Source organism: Rhinocladiella mackenziei, assembly GCF_000835555.1.
Source record: "Rhinocladiella mackenziei CBS 650.93 unplaced genomic scaffold supercont1.1, whole genome shotgun sequence".
NCBI lineage: Eukaryota > Fungi > Ascomycota > Eurotiomycetes > Chaetothyriales > Herpotrichiellaceae > Rhinocladiella > Rhinocladiella mackenziei.
This window is the reverse complement of record NW_013550604.1, coordinates 3,901,070-3,916,525: the sequence shown is the minus strand read 5'-3', so window position 1 is coordinate 3,916,525 and position 15,456 is coordinate 3,901,070. Positions and strand designations below refer to the sequence as shown.

The 15,456-nt window shown below is 50.6% G+C and overlaps 5 protein-coding genes across 5 annotated transcripts; 4 read left to right on the top strand and 1 right to left on the bottom strand.

The window, feature by feature from the left end:
* Positions 1-64: 64 nt before the first annotated feature.
* On the top strand, positions 65-1,384 carry Z518_01387 (uncharacterized protein; the record flags this gene model as incomplete). Its single annotated transcript, XM_013421987.1, has 1 exon — positions 65-1,384. The coding sequence occupies one exon, from the start codon at positions 65-67 to the stop codon at positions 1,382-1,384; it is 1,320 nt and encodes a 439-aa protein (XP_013277441.1).
* A 2,846-nt stretch (positions 1,385-4,230) lies between these two features.
* Positions 4,231-5,898, bottom strand: Z518_01386 (2-methylcitrate dehydratase; the record flags this gene model as incomplete). The annotated part of the gene is made up of 1 exon (XM_013421986.1): positions 4,231-5,898. One exon carries the CDS (start codon positions 5,896-5,898, stop codon positions 4,231-4,233), a length of 1,668 nt encoding a protein of 555 aa, XP_013277440.1.
* A 728-nt stretch (positions 5,899-6,626) lies between these two features.
* On the top strand, positions 6,627-9,470 carry Z518_01385 (uncharacterized protein; the record flags this gene model as incomplete). Its single annotated transcript, XM_013421985.1, has 1 exon — positions 6,627-9,470. The coding sequence occupies one exon, from the start codon at positions 6,627-6,629 to the stop codon at positions 9,468-9,470; it is 2,844 nt and encodes a 947-aa protein (XP_013277439.1).
* A 714-nt stretch (positions 9,471-10,184) lies between these two features.
* On the top strand, positions 10,185-13,092 carry Z518_01384 (uncharacterized protein; the record flags this gene model as incomplete). Its single annotated transcript, XM_013421984.1, has 10 exons — positions 10,185-10,272; positions 10,584-10,651; positions 10,766-10,871; positions 11,056-11,108; positions 11,178-11,282; positions 11,352-11,615; positions 11,676-11,745; positions 11,850-12,144; positions 12,225-12,680; positions 12,783-13,092. 10 exons carry the CDS (start codon positions 10,185-10,187, stop codon positions 13,090-13,092), a joined length of 1,815 nt encoding a protein of 604 aa, XP_013277438.1.
* A 447-nt stretch (positions 13,093-13,539) lies between these two features.
* On the top strand, positions 13,540-14,964 carry Z518_01383 (uncharacterized protein; the record flags this gene model as incomplete). The annotated part of the gene is made up of 2 exons (XM_013421983.1): positions 13,540-13,622; positions 13,677-14,964. The coding sequence occupies 2 exons, from the start codon at positions 13,540-13,542 to the stop codon at positions 14,962-14,964; spliced, it is 1,371 nt and encodes a 456-aa protein (XP_013277437.1).
* Between the last annotated feature and the right edge of the window lie 492 nt (positions 14,965-15,456).

Below are 15,456 nucleotides of genomic sequence, written 5' to 3'. Positions count from 1 at the left end.
CCACCACACCCCCCACCAGGACTCTCTTGACTGATTTTTGATTTCGATAATCCAAACACACATCATGGGTTCCACGGTCGAGAACCAACGATGCGAGATCCTGATCGTAGGCGCAGGGATCTTCGGAACCAGCACTGCCTACCACTTGTCCCTCTGCCACGCGAACCCTTCGAGGATCACGGTGCTCGATCGCGCCCCTGTTCCCTCGCCCTCCGCCGCGTCTTCGGACATCAACAAGATCGTCCGCGCCGATTATAGCAAGCCCTTCTACATGGACCTGGCTTATGAAGCCATGGAGTACTGGACCACCAACCCAATCATGAAGCCACACTTCCACCAGACAGGCTGGGTGATGCTGGACGAGAAGAATAGTGATCTGGCCGAGCGCATACGCAGGAATTTTCGTCAGAGCAGTCGTCCCGATACCTCGGCAGACATTTCGCTGGACGAGGTAAAATCCAATTGGGGCGGCGTTCTCTCTGGCCTAGCCACGACGGATTATGACAAAGCGTACACCAATGCGAGTGCGGGCTGGGCTGATGCCTCGTCCGCGGTAGAAGTGATGATGAACGAAGCGATTAAAGCGGGGATAAATTTCGAGGTAGGAGAAGCGACTGAGCTGTTGCTCAGTAACGAAACAAATAAGCTTACCGCAGTGCGCACCGCCGACGGGCGGACATTCACCGGTGACAAGATCCTGTTGGCCACGGGCGCGTGGACGCCATGGTTAATGGCCCCGTTAGAGAAGACGATGAACATTTCCGAAGCAGATAGCGTTCAGCGGCAGATTCAGGCCGCCGGTGTATGTGTTGCTGCGTTCGATCTATCATCCTCAGAGGAAGATACCCGATTCTATGGCCAAATGCCTGTGCTCATCTACGGGGGGAAAGGCGAGGTCATGCCCCCTAATGAGCAAAATCTGTTCAAATTCACCAATGCAAACACGTTTCTTAACACGAGTCTTCACCCAGACACAAACCAGCGGATCTCCGTTCCAGCCCCGAACCAAAAAGCTGTGCCTGAGGCCCTGAAACAGCAGTCCATCGACCTCATCCGCCAGCGCATCCCTCAGATCCTCACCGATGATCGCGTCCCTGACGCTTGGCGTCTGTGCTGGGACGCTGTTTCGCCGGATCAGAACCAATTGATTTCCCGACACCCTGATCCTCGCCTCAAAAACCTCTACTTCGCGACCGCGGGGTCGTTCCACAGTTGGAAATTCCTCCCAAATATTGGTAGGTATGTCGTAAATGTCCTGGGCGGTAAGTCGAATGGGAAGGAGAAGGACGAAGCGTGGGGTTGGAAAAGAAGCTGGGATGCTCGAGGGGCTCATGAGAAGGTTTCGCCCAAGGGTGAATTGGGTGATTTTTTCGTAAGTGTTTAGTACCATACACCAAACAAATAATGAGATGAATTTACAACATTGAGATGATAAGTGATGTCCTGTTAGTGCCAACGGCCTTTTTGTCTAGCGGAACCGGGAGTGGCATCTCAGCCCTATCTATTCGTTCCTCTCCATCAATGAGAAGTCATTGCATGGTCCCCGTGAATATATCTATTCATACTGGGCCACAAGGTATCTTCACGGTCCCACCTTCTTTGCCATAACGACATGAATCTTATGAGCCATCAAGCCCCCATTATTCAGATACTCATCCAACAACCTCTGCTCCTCATTCAAGAGCCTGAGATTCTCTTCGCCGTCCACTCCGCCCCTCACCACATTGCACCTCGCATTCCTCAGCATCTCCGTCAACGTCCTGCAAACCGAATCCGTCTCGTACCTAATCAACCACGGGACCAGGGGGGGGTTCCTGCCTTTTAACATCCGTGAAGGCTGGATGCTGGGCGACCAGCTCTTCGAGCCGGAAACGCATGCGGATCGAGATACGGCCGCTAGTGGCACGGTCAAAGACCTGAATAAATGACGGAAATGCCGAGTCGTCGATAACCAGAGATTGATCGATTGCTTGCCATCCGGGAAGAGGACCTCTTGCCGCTGAATATATCCTCCGGGCTCTGTTGATCGCCAAATATAGAGTCAGTACACATACATATATCAATCGAACAAAAATAGTGGCAAGAAGGGGAGGGATATCTACTGAGAAGTTTGGGCAAATTGTTTATTGCAGTTTCGAAATCAGCAGCATCACGCAATCCTGGTGCGAGGAGACGAATGTGGATGACATCAAGGTACCCGATGAACTGGTCTGGTGGTGGCCCTAGGCAATCGTAGATGCTGAATTTCAGGTTCTTGGGGCACGACCAGGAGGGCGGGTACTGCTTGTCCGAGATGTCAAGTCCAATGACCTGGGCGTTCGGGTGTTCGATGGCAAGTTGCGCGGCCCATATTCTATGTTGGCGAACAAGTCAGCACCTGAGTCTCTTTCGAAGCAACTTGCGCAGTGTCCCATTTCGAGATGTCCCTGTTCACCCATTACCAGTTGCGACATCTGCAATTTTGGCGTCAGATTGCTGGGCAATCGCTGCAGTTGGGGATGAAGAAGCTAGCCATTCCTCGTCACCAACAAAAAGTGCTAGCCAGAGAGCCTTGTGTCTTGTTCAGTATTCGCATAGACAACAACACCAACGCCAGATGTATAGCCCACCTCCAGGAGGCATCATAGTCCCTGGCAAGAATATAGACGTCTTCGTCTTGTGTAGACTGGCACATAATGTACAGAGTTGACAAGGAGTCAGTCCAGGTGCACTCAGGGAATCTCCCTTGATAGATTTGTCCCGAATCATTCAGGATGGGGGTGGCAATTCTTCCTTATACAGAGTTCAGCAAGCCGGAGGATCCACGTTCCCCAGTTTTCCAGATCGGTCTTCACCGGGTATGGGAAGGGATCATCATATGGTCCCATCTATCAATATGCTGCTGTGATTGAGACACCTCCTGAATCTCGGGTCTCCGGCAGTGTTTAGGAACCCAATATCGCTACCGCCAGCTCTTCGCGCGGCAGCCAATTGGCCCGATGTTTTGAGTCGTTCATAGCTTCAAGGTGTGCATTGTGGGAACGAGTGATGCGTTGACTGCGTTCAAGACGTGCGTCCCTTACCGAATCAAGGCAAAAATGTAGGAGTGCGCATTCTGGTTAAAAAGACGTTCGTTTATCAAGGCACGTACCCATTCCGGGAGAATGATAGCTCATTACTCAGTAACGTGATACTTGAAGTTGTCAGACTGACTTTGGGCGGGCATTGCGGCGAATCTCCTGTAACGAAGCTGGCGTAAGTGATCGATTCCAGACCACAAAGTCTTCTCGCTAGTGGACCTGATGGACTGGACAACTCAGGAATTGTTTCTCACTCATGGGAAAATGTGATGTCGATGTCATAACCATCGTCCAAAAACATCAATCTCCTCGTTTTCCACCTGCCTCTTTCAGCCCATAGGTAAGTAGCAAGACAGATTAGCAAGTCGCAGCATCGAATAAAACACGGTGAAGCCGCTCCAAGGTGAACGGTAATCTTCTTATAAGCGACCTGTTCTCAATGCTCATCAGGCCTAAAGCTTACTCTCCTAGACCTTTTTGGCGGCGCATGGAGAGCAGTCAGCCACCATGCATAGACTGCTCTTCAGAATGTTTGGGAGCCATGTCGCAAATGGATGAGGTCTCCAAATGTTGCGTTCTTGAGTTGGCGGAGAAATCTGGGGTACTATCTGTGCACTCAACATCTCCTTTACCCTAGAGGAACTTCATATCGGCCTGCTGTGCTTTCCTTGAACTGACTCGCATTTCCTGCAAGTGAAGGCTAGCTGAGCTTCGTTCACTGTTGGCGTCTGCTCTCATGGAAACCAATAGTTTGATAACGCCCAATGCTGGTGTCACGAACGGGGTTCTGACAAGTATGTAAGCTAAGAGATCTGAGTTTCTGTCATTTCATTCCTTTCTTAGTGAAAAGGACCTGACTAGTAACAAATATGCCTCCTCCTTGAGGTGTCGATTTGCACATGATGGTTGTTGCTTTGAGTTTCGAACTCCATAAGGCTGAGGGCGCGAAGTATACCCGGTTACAAGTAGACTTCTCTGGCACATGTCGCCATAGAAAACACAAATCGATTACGTGCGAGGGTGACAAAGTATTTACAAACTCGGTACTTTTCTCATCTAAATACTCCGTCCTGGGACAAACCTACCTCAGCCTTAACTGCACAGAGATTTGCTGGTCAAACTAATAGGGGGTTCCATCCACCCAAAAATAACAATGAGTCAGTACCGACATTTACCACTCCATCTTCTCCTTGACATAGAGGTCCATGTACTTGTCCACATCCATCGAGTCGAGCTTGGAGGCGTCGGTGCCCAGTTGCAGAAGGTCGATAATCTTCGACTCCGGAAAGTGATGGCTCAAGTGTCTCTTGTATTTCGCAAGGATTTCTGGCTTAGCTTCGTCGCGTCGGAGACGATGGCCAAGGGGCGCCTCTACAACCACCTCGTCGAGAACAGTTCCGTCGTTCAAAGTGACGGTCAAAGCGTTGGAGATTGTTCTCAAGGCAGGGTCATGGTAGTCCTTGGTGAACTGAGGGTCCTCAACACACTTGATCCTCTTGCGCAGATCCTCGACCAGGGGAGAAGTCGCCGCCTCGCTACCATCAACGTAATCAGTGGCTTCCAGACGATTGAAGCACAGCATTGTAGCGACCATGTATTGAACGCAATGATCCCTGTCGGCGAAGTTGTCCATAGGCTTGAATTGCTTGTCGATGATTCGGATGCATGCTTCGTGGGTGCGGTTAGTTATTTCCTTAATGTCTTTGGCCGACTTGCCCCTGTCGGCGAGGATCTTGTAGATCTTTTGGGCCGCTTCGACGGCAGTCTGGGAGTGGAACTCGGCAGGGTAGGACACCTTGAACAAAACATTCTCCATGACATAGGATCCGTAAGGACGCTGGAATTCGAATTTCTTTCCTTTGAAGAGTACGTCGTAGAAACCCCAGACGGGAGCGGAGAGGACGGTTGGAATTCCCGCCTGGCCTTGCTTGACCTTGAAGGCAAGGTTGACAGCTCTTTGACAAGCATCGCCGGCAGCCCACGACTTGCGGGACATCGTGTTCGGCGAGTGTCGGTAGGTACGCAAGCTCTGACCATCAACAAAGGCTTGAGAAACAACGGCTGCGGTTTCAGCCTCGCTAAGCCCTAGCAGCTTGCTAACCACGGCGGCGGATGCGACCTTGACCAGTACGACGTGGTCCAATCCGACCCTATTGAAGGAGTTCTCCAGAGCCAAGCAACCCTGGATCTCATGGGCCTTGATCATGGCCTCCAACACATCTCTGATAGTTGGGATCTTGCCATTGCCCACATTACCACCAGCTCTGTTGGTTTGAGCAATCCAGTCTGCAACAGCGAGAATTGCACCCAAGTTGTCCGAGGGATGGCCCCATTCCGCCGCCAACCAGCAGTCATTGTAGTCCAGCCATCGGATCATCGCACCAATATTGAAAGCACCGTTCACGGGATCCAGCTGGAATGGTGTGCCCGGCACTCGAGTTCCATTGGGCACTGTGGAGCCTTCGACCACCGGACCGAGGATAGCCGTACATTGTGGAAATCTCAGGGCCTCCAAGCCACAGCCGATGGTATCGAGGAGGATGTAGCGGGAGGTATCGAGAGCAACGTCTGAGTCAATCTTGTAGTGGTGGACATAGGAAGCAATGTCCGTGACTTCTTTATCGTATTCCTGTGTGGGTGCCGCCGAAGGAGCAGAGGAACCTTTCGCGGCGGAGGTCGAGAAGGAGGAGGCCATTGCGGGCGACGTTCGGGGGTTTCTAGAGGGCAGAGGCACAAAGCTGGGTGACTGGCGAACTGCTGATGTAGGTACTCGTACGACTAAAGCACCAGCAGCCAATCTTCGCACTGGGGCTCTTTTGAAGGCAGTAGATGCCAGCATGGTTCGGTCGGGTCGTGGAAAGGGTTGCAGAAAGGATATCTAACAAAGCACTCGGTTCGTGCTCCCAGTTGGGCGCCAGTCACTCGACCAATGCCTGGATGGTTTCACCGACTGACTTGACTTTGACGGAACCAGAGAACGATCTTGAAGTGAAAAGGGGAGAGGGTTTGTAAGAAAAAGTCAGGAGCGAGGGAAATATTTACGAGCCTCAAAACAAGTTTGTAGCTTTTGCTTCGCTGCACAACTCCAACCTGACCTCATACTACCCACTTCCTCATACCGCCGGCCTCGTAAGACCTTTTCTTCAGCTCTGACCTTGTCGCCCTCGCTGCTCTTCTCCAGCCCCTTAAGAAGCCATATTCTCCGAGCTTTTACTACGATTTATTGCCTAGTCAACTCTTGCCTCCACCTATCGCTGGCAGCGTCGTCTCTCGCCGCTTCATCCTTTTTGTCCCTCTCTCCCGCCCGCCGATTGACCTCCGACTGCCTCGGTCTCGGCTGTCTATTCCGGAGAACCCTAGGAACCAGCCCCTTGGCCGCCAGCCTGTTGTCTCCGTCACCTGTACCGTAGATCGGAGCTGTTAGTTGCTGAGAAGCCCATCGAGAGCGATCCTCCTAACTCTTCCTAGCCTCTCTCCACGACTTCCTCGACCCAAGATTGATTGGCCTATCGGGTGGCCGGCTACGGTAGAGGTCGAAGAAAAATTCCGTCTCCAAAGCGAAAAGAGATGTCGACCAGCCGCTCTCGCTATTGGCTCCTCCCAAACTCCACCGATATTGACGACGGAGATCTGTCGGATGAAAACTCAAAGGCCTTGGCCCTCCAATCCTACATCAACCCAAGCGAAAGCCGTTTATTGGGATCTCGGGGATCTACGAAGGGCAAGTCCTTCAAGTATTCCGAAGCCGTGGCCAGCCGCATCTGTGCCGGTCGCAGACTGACCAAAACCTACATCGCCTTCTCAATCCTCATCCTCACCATATTCGCCTCCGTCGTTGGAGGGGGTGGATATTGGGTCTACACCAAAGGACCGATCAACGGTCAATCACCGCCATGGTATCCTACCCCACGAGGAGGGACTCTGTCATCATGGCGGGAGAGTTACGACAAGGCTCGCCAAATGGTGGAGCGTATGAGCCTGGCTGAGAAAGTCAACATCACCACGGGCACAGGATGGGCCATGGACTTATGTGTAGGTAACACTGCTCCTGCCGTGGACGTCGGCTTCCCAGGACTCTGTCTCCAGGATGGTCCCTTGGGAATACGGTTCTCTGATCATGCCACCTCCTTCCCGGCGGGCATCACGGTGGGTGCCACCTGGAATCGTGATCTCATGCGCAAACGTGGTGCGGCCCATGGACGGCAGGCGAAACTGAAAGGAGTCCACGTCCTTCTCGGGCCTGCCATGGGACCTCTTGGACGAAACCCTGCTGGCGGTAGAGTCTGGGAGGGCTTCGGCAGTGATCCGGTCCTCCAAGGCGTTGCTGCATATGAGACCATCCAGGGAATCCAATCCCAAGGCATTATTGCTACCGCGAAGCACTTCGTGGGAAATGAGCAAGAACATTTTCGGAGATCTTTTGAATGGGGGCTGCCAGAGGCTCTTTCTTCCAACATCGATGACCGAACCATGCACGAACTATATGCTTGGCCATTCGCGGAGAGTGTGAGAGCTGGAGTTGCGAGCATTATGTGCTCTTATCAGATGGTGAACAATTCCTACGCCTGTGCGAATAGCAAATTGATCAATGGTATCCTCAAAGATGAGCTCGGATTTCAAGGGTTTGTCCAGTCTGATTGGCTAGCACAACGCAGTGGTGTCGCCAGTGCCCTGGCAGGCCTTGACATGTCCATGCCTGGAGATGGGCTCTTTTGGGCAGATGGGAAACCGCTCTTCGGTGATCAACTCACGATCGGAGTGCTCAACGGCTCAGTTCCTATGACGAGACTGAATGATATGGTAACACGTGTCGTTGCGGCCTGGTATCAGTTGGGCCAAGATTCAGGGGCCTCAGAAGGACCAAGTTTTTCTTCCTGGACGGGCGATGAATATGGGTACCTGCATCATGGAAGCAGCAGCAAGCAAGAAAAAGTGGTGGTCAATAGATTTGTCGAAGCCGAGAACGATGAGAGCCGGGACATTGCTCGACAAGTTGCAAATGAGGGGATCGTGCTCCTGAAGAATACCGACTCGATTTTGCCTTTAAGCCCAGAACTTTCCGACTTGGGTTCTAACGGCGTGAAGCGGGTTGCTGTAATCGGGGAGGATGCTGGTCCCGGTAAAGGCCCCAATTATTGTGAGGATCGAGCATGCAACCAAGGGACTCTCGCGGTCGGCTGGGGCTCTGGCGCCACAGATTTCACATACCTGATTGATCCGCTTTCAGCATTGAACGCAAGCTTCGATAGGACCGCTGTTGAGATTACCAGCTCTCTCATAAACACTGTTCCTTCCAATCTCAAAGACAAACTTGCGGAACAGGACCTGTGTTTTGTCTTTGGCAATGCAGACTCTGGTGAAGGTCATCGCATTTGGCACAGACAGCGTGCAGACCGAAACGATCTGGACATTCAAAAGGGCGGAAGTCGTTTGATTCGCAATGTTGCCGAGGCCTGTGGAGGTCCTGTCATAGTCGTCATTCATTCCGTTGGCCCGGTGCTCGTTGATGAGTTTGCCGACTTGGAGGCCGTCAAGGCTATCCTCTTCGCCAATCTTCCTGGCCAAGAAAGTGGAAACGCTCTTGCTGATGTTCTCTTCGGCCGGACTGACGCCTCAGGGAGACTTCCGTACACCATTGGGAGAAGTCTCAAGGACTACGGTCCCGGGGCCCCTGTTCTCTACTATCCCAACTCCATTATTCCCCAGGTCGACTTCAAAGAAGGCCTATTTATCGACTATCGACATTTTGACAGGGAGAACATCGAACCTCGATATCCCTTTGGTCACGGATTATCGTTCACCCAATTCGAATTATCGGAGCTAGCAGTTACGGCCTTGAAGCCGAAATCTCCCCTCCCTTCACCGAGGCCCGACACATTGGATCCGCCTAGCTTTGACGAGACCATACCACCAATTGAGAGCGCGCTGTTCCCCAATGGTTTTTCTAAGCTTCGAAAATACATCTATCCTTACATATCGAGTGCGAGGCAGATCAAGCAAGGGAAATATCCATATCCAGACGGCTACGATATTGCGCAAAAACCTAGTCCAGCTGGAGGTGGAGGAGGAGGCAATCCAGCCTTGTTTGAAGACTATGTCGATGTCCGAGTACGCGTGAAGAATAGCGGTCACCGCAAAGGAAAAGCCGTCGTTCAACTGTATGTGTCGTTTCCTCCGTCGACGCAGGAACCGTCAACTGGAGAGGTTATCGAGACACCTGTGAAAGTGTTGCGCAACTTTACCAAAATCGAGCTTGAGCCAGGCTCTGATCAACTTGTCCATCTCAGCTTGACGAGAAAAGACTTGAGCTATTGGTCTGTTATTCAACAGAATTGGGTCATGCCCAGTGGACCATTCACCTTAGCGGTAGGACGAAGTTCTCGAGATCTTCCTTTGCAGGGGACCTATTAATCGACATCACCAAGCCAGATGCCCTTCGAGTCAGCAAGGCTTCGGACAAACCAGGCCGTATTATGGCCACCCGAATATCAAGTATCCCCACTTGGCTCGGGTGCGGTGTCTCTTCGTCTTGAATGACACGAGGATTGAGACGAGTCACAACCACAACATTGGCAGAGGACTTTATTCTACACAATGCGCTCACTCGACATGTCCCTGTCAGCTCACACAATAGCCTCGGATGATATCCAAAAACTATAACATCACCCGCTGTCAACCGAGGGCGTCACCATTGCATCCCCCGCAACCCCACTCCTCGACTGCAAAGTTTCGTCCATTCTAGTGTACCAATGGCCCTACTTCTGTGATTCGTATTCAAGTTGGCACGATCGACTATTGGCTTGCCAAATTCTTCATTGTCTTGATTACATCGGTCCGAGAAATGTCTGGGCAAAACCGGCAGGGTGGGAGAATTTATGGCGGTACATACGCTCTTCAATGGGACATTTATAGACTCGTGAGTCTCACATGAGCCCACTGCTGCTAACAACATCCTCTGGCTCAAGTCTTGCGTCAATACCCTTTTGTGGAAACCATTTGTCTTCGTGGCTATTCGGAGCTGATCGATACTGTAAATAAACTCAAATCGCAAGTCGACCGTCTTCGCCTTCGCCCACCGAAGCGACTGATTCTCTTCGTCTGATACTCTTCGCTGTTCTTGTAATAATGGCTCCAGACATTAACATGATGGCCGATTGGTCAACCGATGGGTATGCGAACAATGGGGTTCCTCGCAAAGAATATGAAATTCCCGGTGAGTCTGTCCTCTGTCTTTTCTTGTACCGATGTCAGAGAATGAGATGGAGGTAAAAGCTTCAAGGTTCTATGGGCTATCCAACCTGTGTCGAGCAACATGGTACAACCGTCTGACATGATGGAGACCGAAGTTGGATCTTGAACGTCAGACACTGCTGTTATTGTTGTGCTCGACTGGAGGACAATAGTTAGCCCGGGGATGCTCATCAACCTCTACTTGTCTTCGGACCTTCAAAGAGGCCGTTCACCCTCACACCATCTTCGTTGTCTAAGCTTTTGAATGCCTGTTTTACTGATAGGCCTGCACAGATATTGTTCTGCACGGACCATACACAAGAAAAATCAGAGTGTTGTCTATTGGCGCTGGCGTCACGGGGGTGAGTTCTCCATAAAATTGGGATACGTCCCATTCAGTCGAGAGCCTCCTTACACATCCTTTTTGCCCTTCGAAGGCTGCCATATTTTGTCTGAATCTGATGATTTTCCCCCAGATTATGAATGCCTACCACATTCAAAAGTTTCTGCAAAATGTTGAACATGTGATTTACGAAAAGAATCCAGACATTGGTGGCACTTGGTTGGAGAATAGGTATCCTGGTATGTCCAGATTCCAGTTCAGAAGTCAATGTGTCGAGGGGAACCCCAGATCGCTGTGAATCCAAAGACTATGGAGATCATTCCGTCTTCAAGTCTTGAGATGGCCTACTCTGTTCTTAGCAGATGATATACTTGGTCCTAATTCTGACCTTGCACGTCTCCGATTACTGACAACATCCATTAGGTTGTGCCTGCGACATTCCCAGCCATGCCTATACTTATCCCTTTGCATTGAATGTAAGTTTATTTTGCTTGCAATCGACACAATTCACAAGAAGGGCTCAATCTAACAATATCGCTCCGCAGCCGGACTGGCCCCGTTTCTTCTCATACTCGCCTGATATCTGGAAGTACTTGGATAAAGTGTGCGAAGTATGGGGATTGAGGGAGTATATGACTTTTAACACCGAGGTATGGCTCCTCTTTTCGATTTCCCCTGTTCTTATGGCGCACGTAACCAACAATGGATGGACTTTGTAGGTTATCGGATGCTACTGGCAACAACAAACCGGAGAATGGCTCGTGAAGCTGAAGCAGACTGACCCCCAAAGTGGCAGTACTCGTATCTTTGAAGATCGCTGCCATATGCTCCTTCACGGTACAGGAATTCTGAATAACTTCAAGTGGCCTAATATTGAGGGCATGGAGAAATTCAAAGGAAGGATGATGCACACCGCATGTTGGCCCCAAGACTATCAAGCTGAGGAATGGAAGAAAGATCGTGTGGCAGTTATTGGGTCTGGAGTATGTGAACCGAATGAGCCGCTATCTGAGGGACTGTTCTAACTGCAAGTTATCATGAAGGCCTCCAGTATTCAGACAGTCCCGACGATGCAACCCCATGCAAAGCATATCGACATTTTCGTCCGAACAGGTGTGTATTTTTCCCGCTCCACGGCCTCATCCACCACCTTCTCCCGTGTTATGACAACGATAATACACACTCATGTTCTTATTTTTTATTTTTTTCTTGTCTAGGTGTTTGGTTCGTCCAAATTGCCAACAACTTCGGCGCGAATCACGAATATACTCCTGAGCAAAAACAGGAATTCCGCGATCCCTACAAGATCGTGGAGCATGCCAAATCCATCGAAGACCAAGTCAATGGATTGTGGGGTATGTTTTACAAGAATGCGAAGGCACAGTCTGAAGGGCAGGTTGCCTTAAAGGCTCGCACGGCTGAGGTTATCAAGGATGAGAGATTGCTCAAAGGCTTCACTCCGACATTCGGTATTGGTTGCCGAAGAGTCACACCAGGAGATCCATATATGGAGTGGGTACACCCTCTTGTATCCATTTGCGCGGTGTTTATACACATATGGTTTCGAGGGACCTATACTGATGTTTTTCCAGAGCCATTCAGAAGCCCAATGTGGACGTCCACTTTACCCCCGTGGAGAAGATCGACGAAACTGGAGTGATTGGGGCCGATGGAATCCACCGTGAGGTTGATACAATTGTGTGCGCAACAGGTTTCGACGTCTCCTATCGTCCCCGCTTCCCAATTATCGGCCAAAATGGAGTCGACCTGGCCGATAAATGGAAGATTTGCCCTGAAGGGTATCTAGGCCTTGCAATCCCGGAGTTCCCTAATTTTCTCACTTTCATCGGTCCGAATTGGCCTGTGGAGAACGGCAGTGTCATGGGGCCTCTCGTGCAAGTCTCGTATTACGCCATGCAAATGATCAAGAAACTTCAGAGCGAGTATATCTGCAGCATCGCCCCGAGGCAAGATGTGACTGACGCATTCAACGAACATTGCCAAGAGTGGATAAGACACACGGTATGGGTTGAAGAGTGTCGGTCCTGGTGAGTGAATCCCTTTGTGTTCTACTTGGATCTGAACCCGAACGCCTTTACATGCTAGAATCTTATATGTCTGAAAGCAGGGAGCTAACTGTCGTGGTGAAGGTACAAGAATAACGAAACTGGCCGTGTCAATGCTGTTTGGCCTGGCTCGTCTCTCCACTACATAGAAGCAATCAGGACCCCCAGGTACGAAGATTTCGAGATCGAATATCTTGGACCAGCCAAACAAAACATGTGGGCATTCTTGGGCATGGGAACTGTTCAAGCACTGGTGAACAAAGAAGATGTCTCGCCATATCTGAATGTTGAGAATATTGATCCTGCTTGGATGAATGCTATGGGAATGGATGTTGAGAAGGTACATGAGACTAAGATGAACCATCTCAAAGCACAGCTTGAAAAGCAGGAATAGAAGAGCACAGAGAATGTAGAGAAGGTTGGGCTATGGTAAGAGGGCATGGGATGGCAGGGAAGCCCCCCAGCCTTGTGACATGACATACCTCAACGTAGCACGTGATATGAAGGCCAGCAAGAAGTTGTCGACTATGGAAGTAATTACCCGGGGGGTCGGGGGAGGAAAGGCCTGAGGTAGTCATTTGTTGAAACTTGATCCTTTACTATGTATTGTCGTTTCTGAGAAAGTCGGGTGAGGACTTTGAGGGGCCACGTGACCATGTCTTTTCAGGTAAGACGCGTCGCAAACAATTGCCTCAAAAAGTCTTTTTGGGTTTCGCTGCTACCAAATCGTCTCGACTATACTTTTGCATGTTTCCAACTGCGCGTTTGTGCTGGACTGCATGAATACCCTTTCGCTGAACAATCCTCGCCAACACAAAGAAGTTTTGGGCCAAACCGCATCATGGAGATTCATTCAGTGCTTCCTGAAGAACGTGCAAGAGACCCCAAAGGTGATACCCTTCCCTGGGGGTATCGCTACACAGAGTGAGCCATGAAATCTCCCAGCAGTTCTTATTCGGATGATTCTGACCTGCTCAGTTCTGCCAGAAATGCTCGACAACCGGAAGAGAGTGGACCGTTTGGCCGTAATCGAAGTCTACGAGTAACAGGCTCGCGAACTCCACGTGCAAGAACCGGCACTACGCCTGTACGGCAGAAGGAGAATACCGCCGTGGCCGACTTCGGTCGATTATATGCAAAGGAGCAGGCGAAAGAGGAGGAAAGAACTAAGAGTTCTCTGACGTCTTCTGCTGGCTCCGGCGACGCAGCACGATCAATTGAACCAGAAGCTGTCCCGACGGAATGTCTCCTCTACGGGTACGCGGGCAAAGCATCGGAGTGGAAAGTCCTGTCGAAATTTGAAAAGATAGCCCATCCCGGCATTATATGCGAGGACTATCCAAGGGAAGATCCCAATCTCTTCCTGGCATCAAACTCTCCGCTCGGCTTTGCAAACTCCTCTGTCGTGGTGCGTCAAAATTTGAGCCGGGAAGCAATGAGGAAAAGTAGGGTTTATAAGGGAGGACAACACTGGATCAAGGTCACGTTCGATTCATACCAAGCTGCGGAAAGGGCATGTTTTTACAGCCCCATCGACATCGACGGATGCATGGTACATTGTGAGATGTGGCAGGGGAAAGGACCTGCAGCAGACGTCGCGATACCGAGGGGACCTCTGGATTCAGACAGGTCAGACCTCATACCGCCAGACGTCGGTCGAAAGGCTAGAACACTAGGTCCCTCGCAGTCTGCGAGAATGCCGACAGGAAAAGACTCGACCATTGCAGGTTTTGAACGAGCCTTGCAAACTCTCCCTCGATCTCAGACGGTGCCAGACGTTCAATACGGCCAGCCGACGAATCCTGAAGACGAGCTATCCATTGGATCTACTACCGCCTCGTCCGCCACGGCGACAGATGCTGTTGCGCCTCCCGCCTCGCCCTCAATCACAATAGGAACATCCGGTCTACGATCTCGGTCTGTTCCTCCCCTTCACAGCCAAACGACGGAATCAAATCTGGACTTGGACTCCGAGTACATGACGCATATTAAGGTCAAAAAAGCGATTCTTCGTCCGATTTCCGAAGCTCTGCCACCACAACCGACCTTTGCCGAACGCGTTCTTAGAAGCATACCGATCGTGACGTGGTTTATTGGCGGCGGCAACAACAAGCAAGGAGGAGGAACTACTGGGGATATTATCGGAGAGGGACCCTTGCTCAAGGAAGACGGGTCGTGGGATCCGGCTAATGGCTGGTATTGGTCTCTTTGGCACTCCCTCGATTATTGGCTAGGCACGGATTTCTGTGGTCTCAAGGATGATTGATCAGACGAATGGTTTCGTTTGGTCTGTTTCTGGGTCGTTGTGCAACTGGTGAATTGATAGTATTTCTTTCAACTGCATCAAACGAGGGAAGGTGAAGAAAACTGTGCATGGATGATGCGTTTTCTGGCATACACGCAAGGTGTCTCTCTACGAATAGCGATGGCGTTGAAGGTTTGGGTACAATACGTACCTATAAAAGGTATCCCGGGAAAAAAAGGACTCGGGGTCTGAGAGGGTGACTGGTACCGGTAGTCTCAAGTGAAAACAAGGGCCGGATGTCTCGCCTGAACTGTACAAAAACTCACAAGACGAGGTTCAAAGGCTTCCCATTTTGATGCTTTTTCCCTTTGGTGTGTTCCTATTTTACTTTTCCATGAACAGGAATTTTTGCATTGTGACCCAATTTTTCATGACAATTCCGTTTCCTTTTTGCATTGAAAACTAGGAGTATTGGCCATGCAGCTGAGAAGAGACAGAGAGATCGAGATTGAG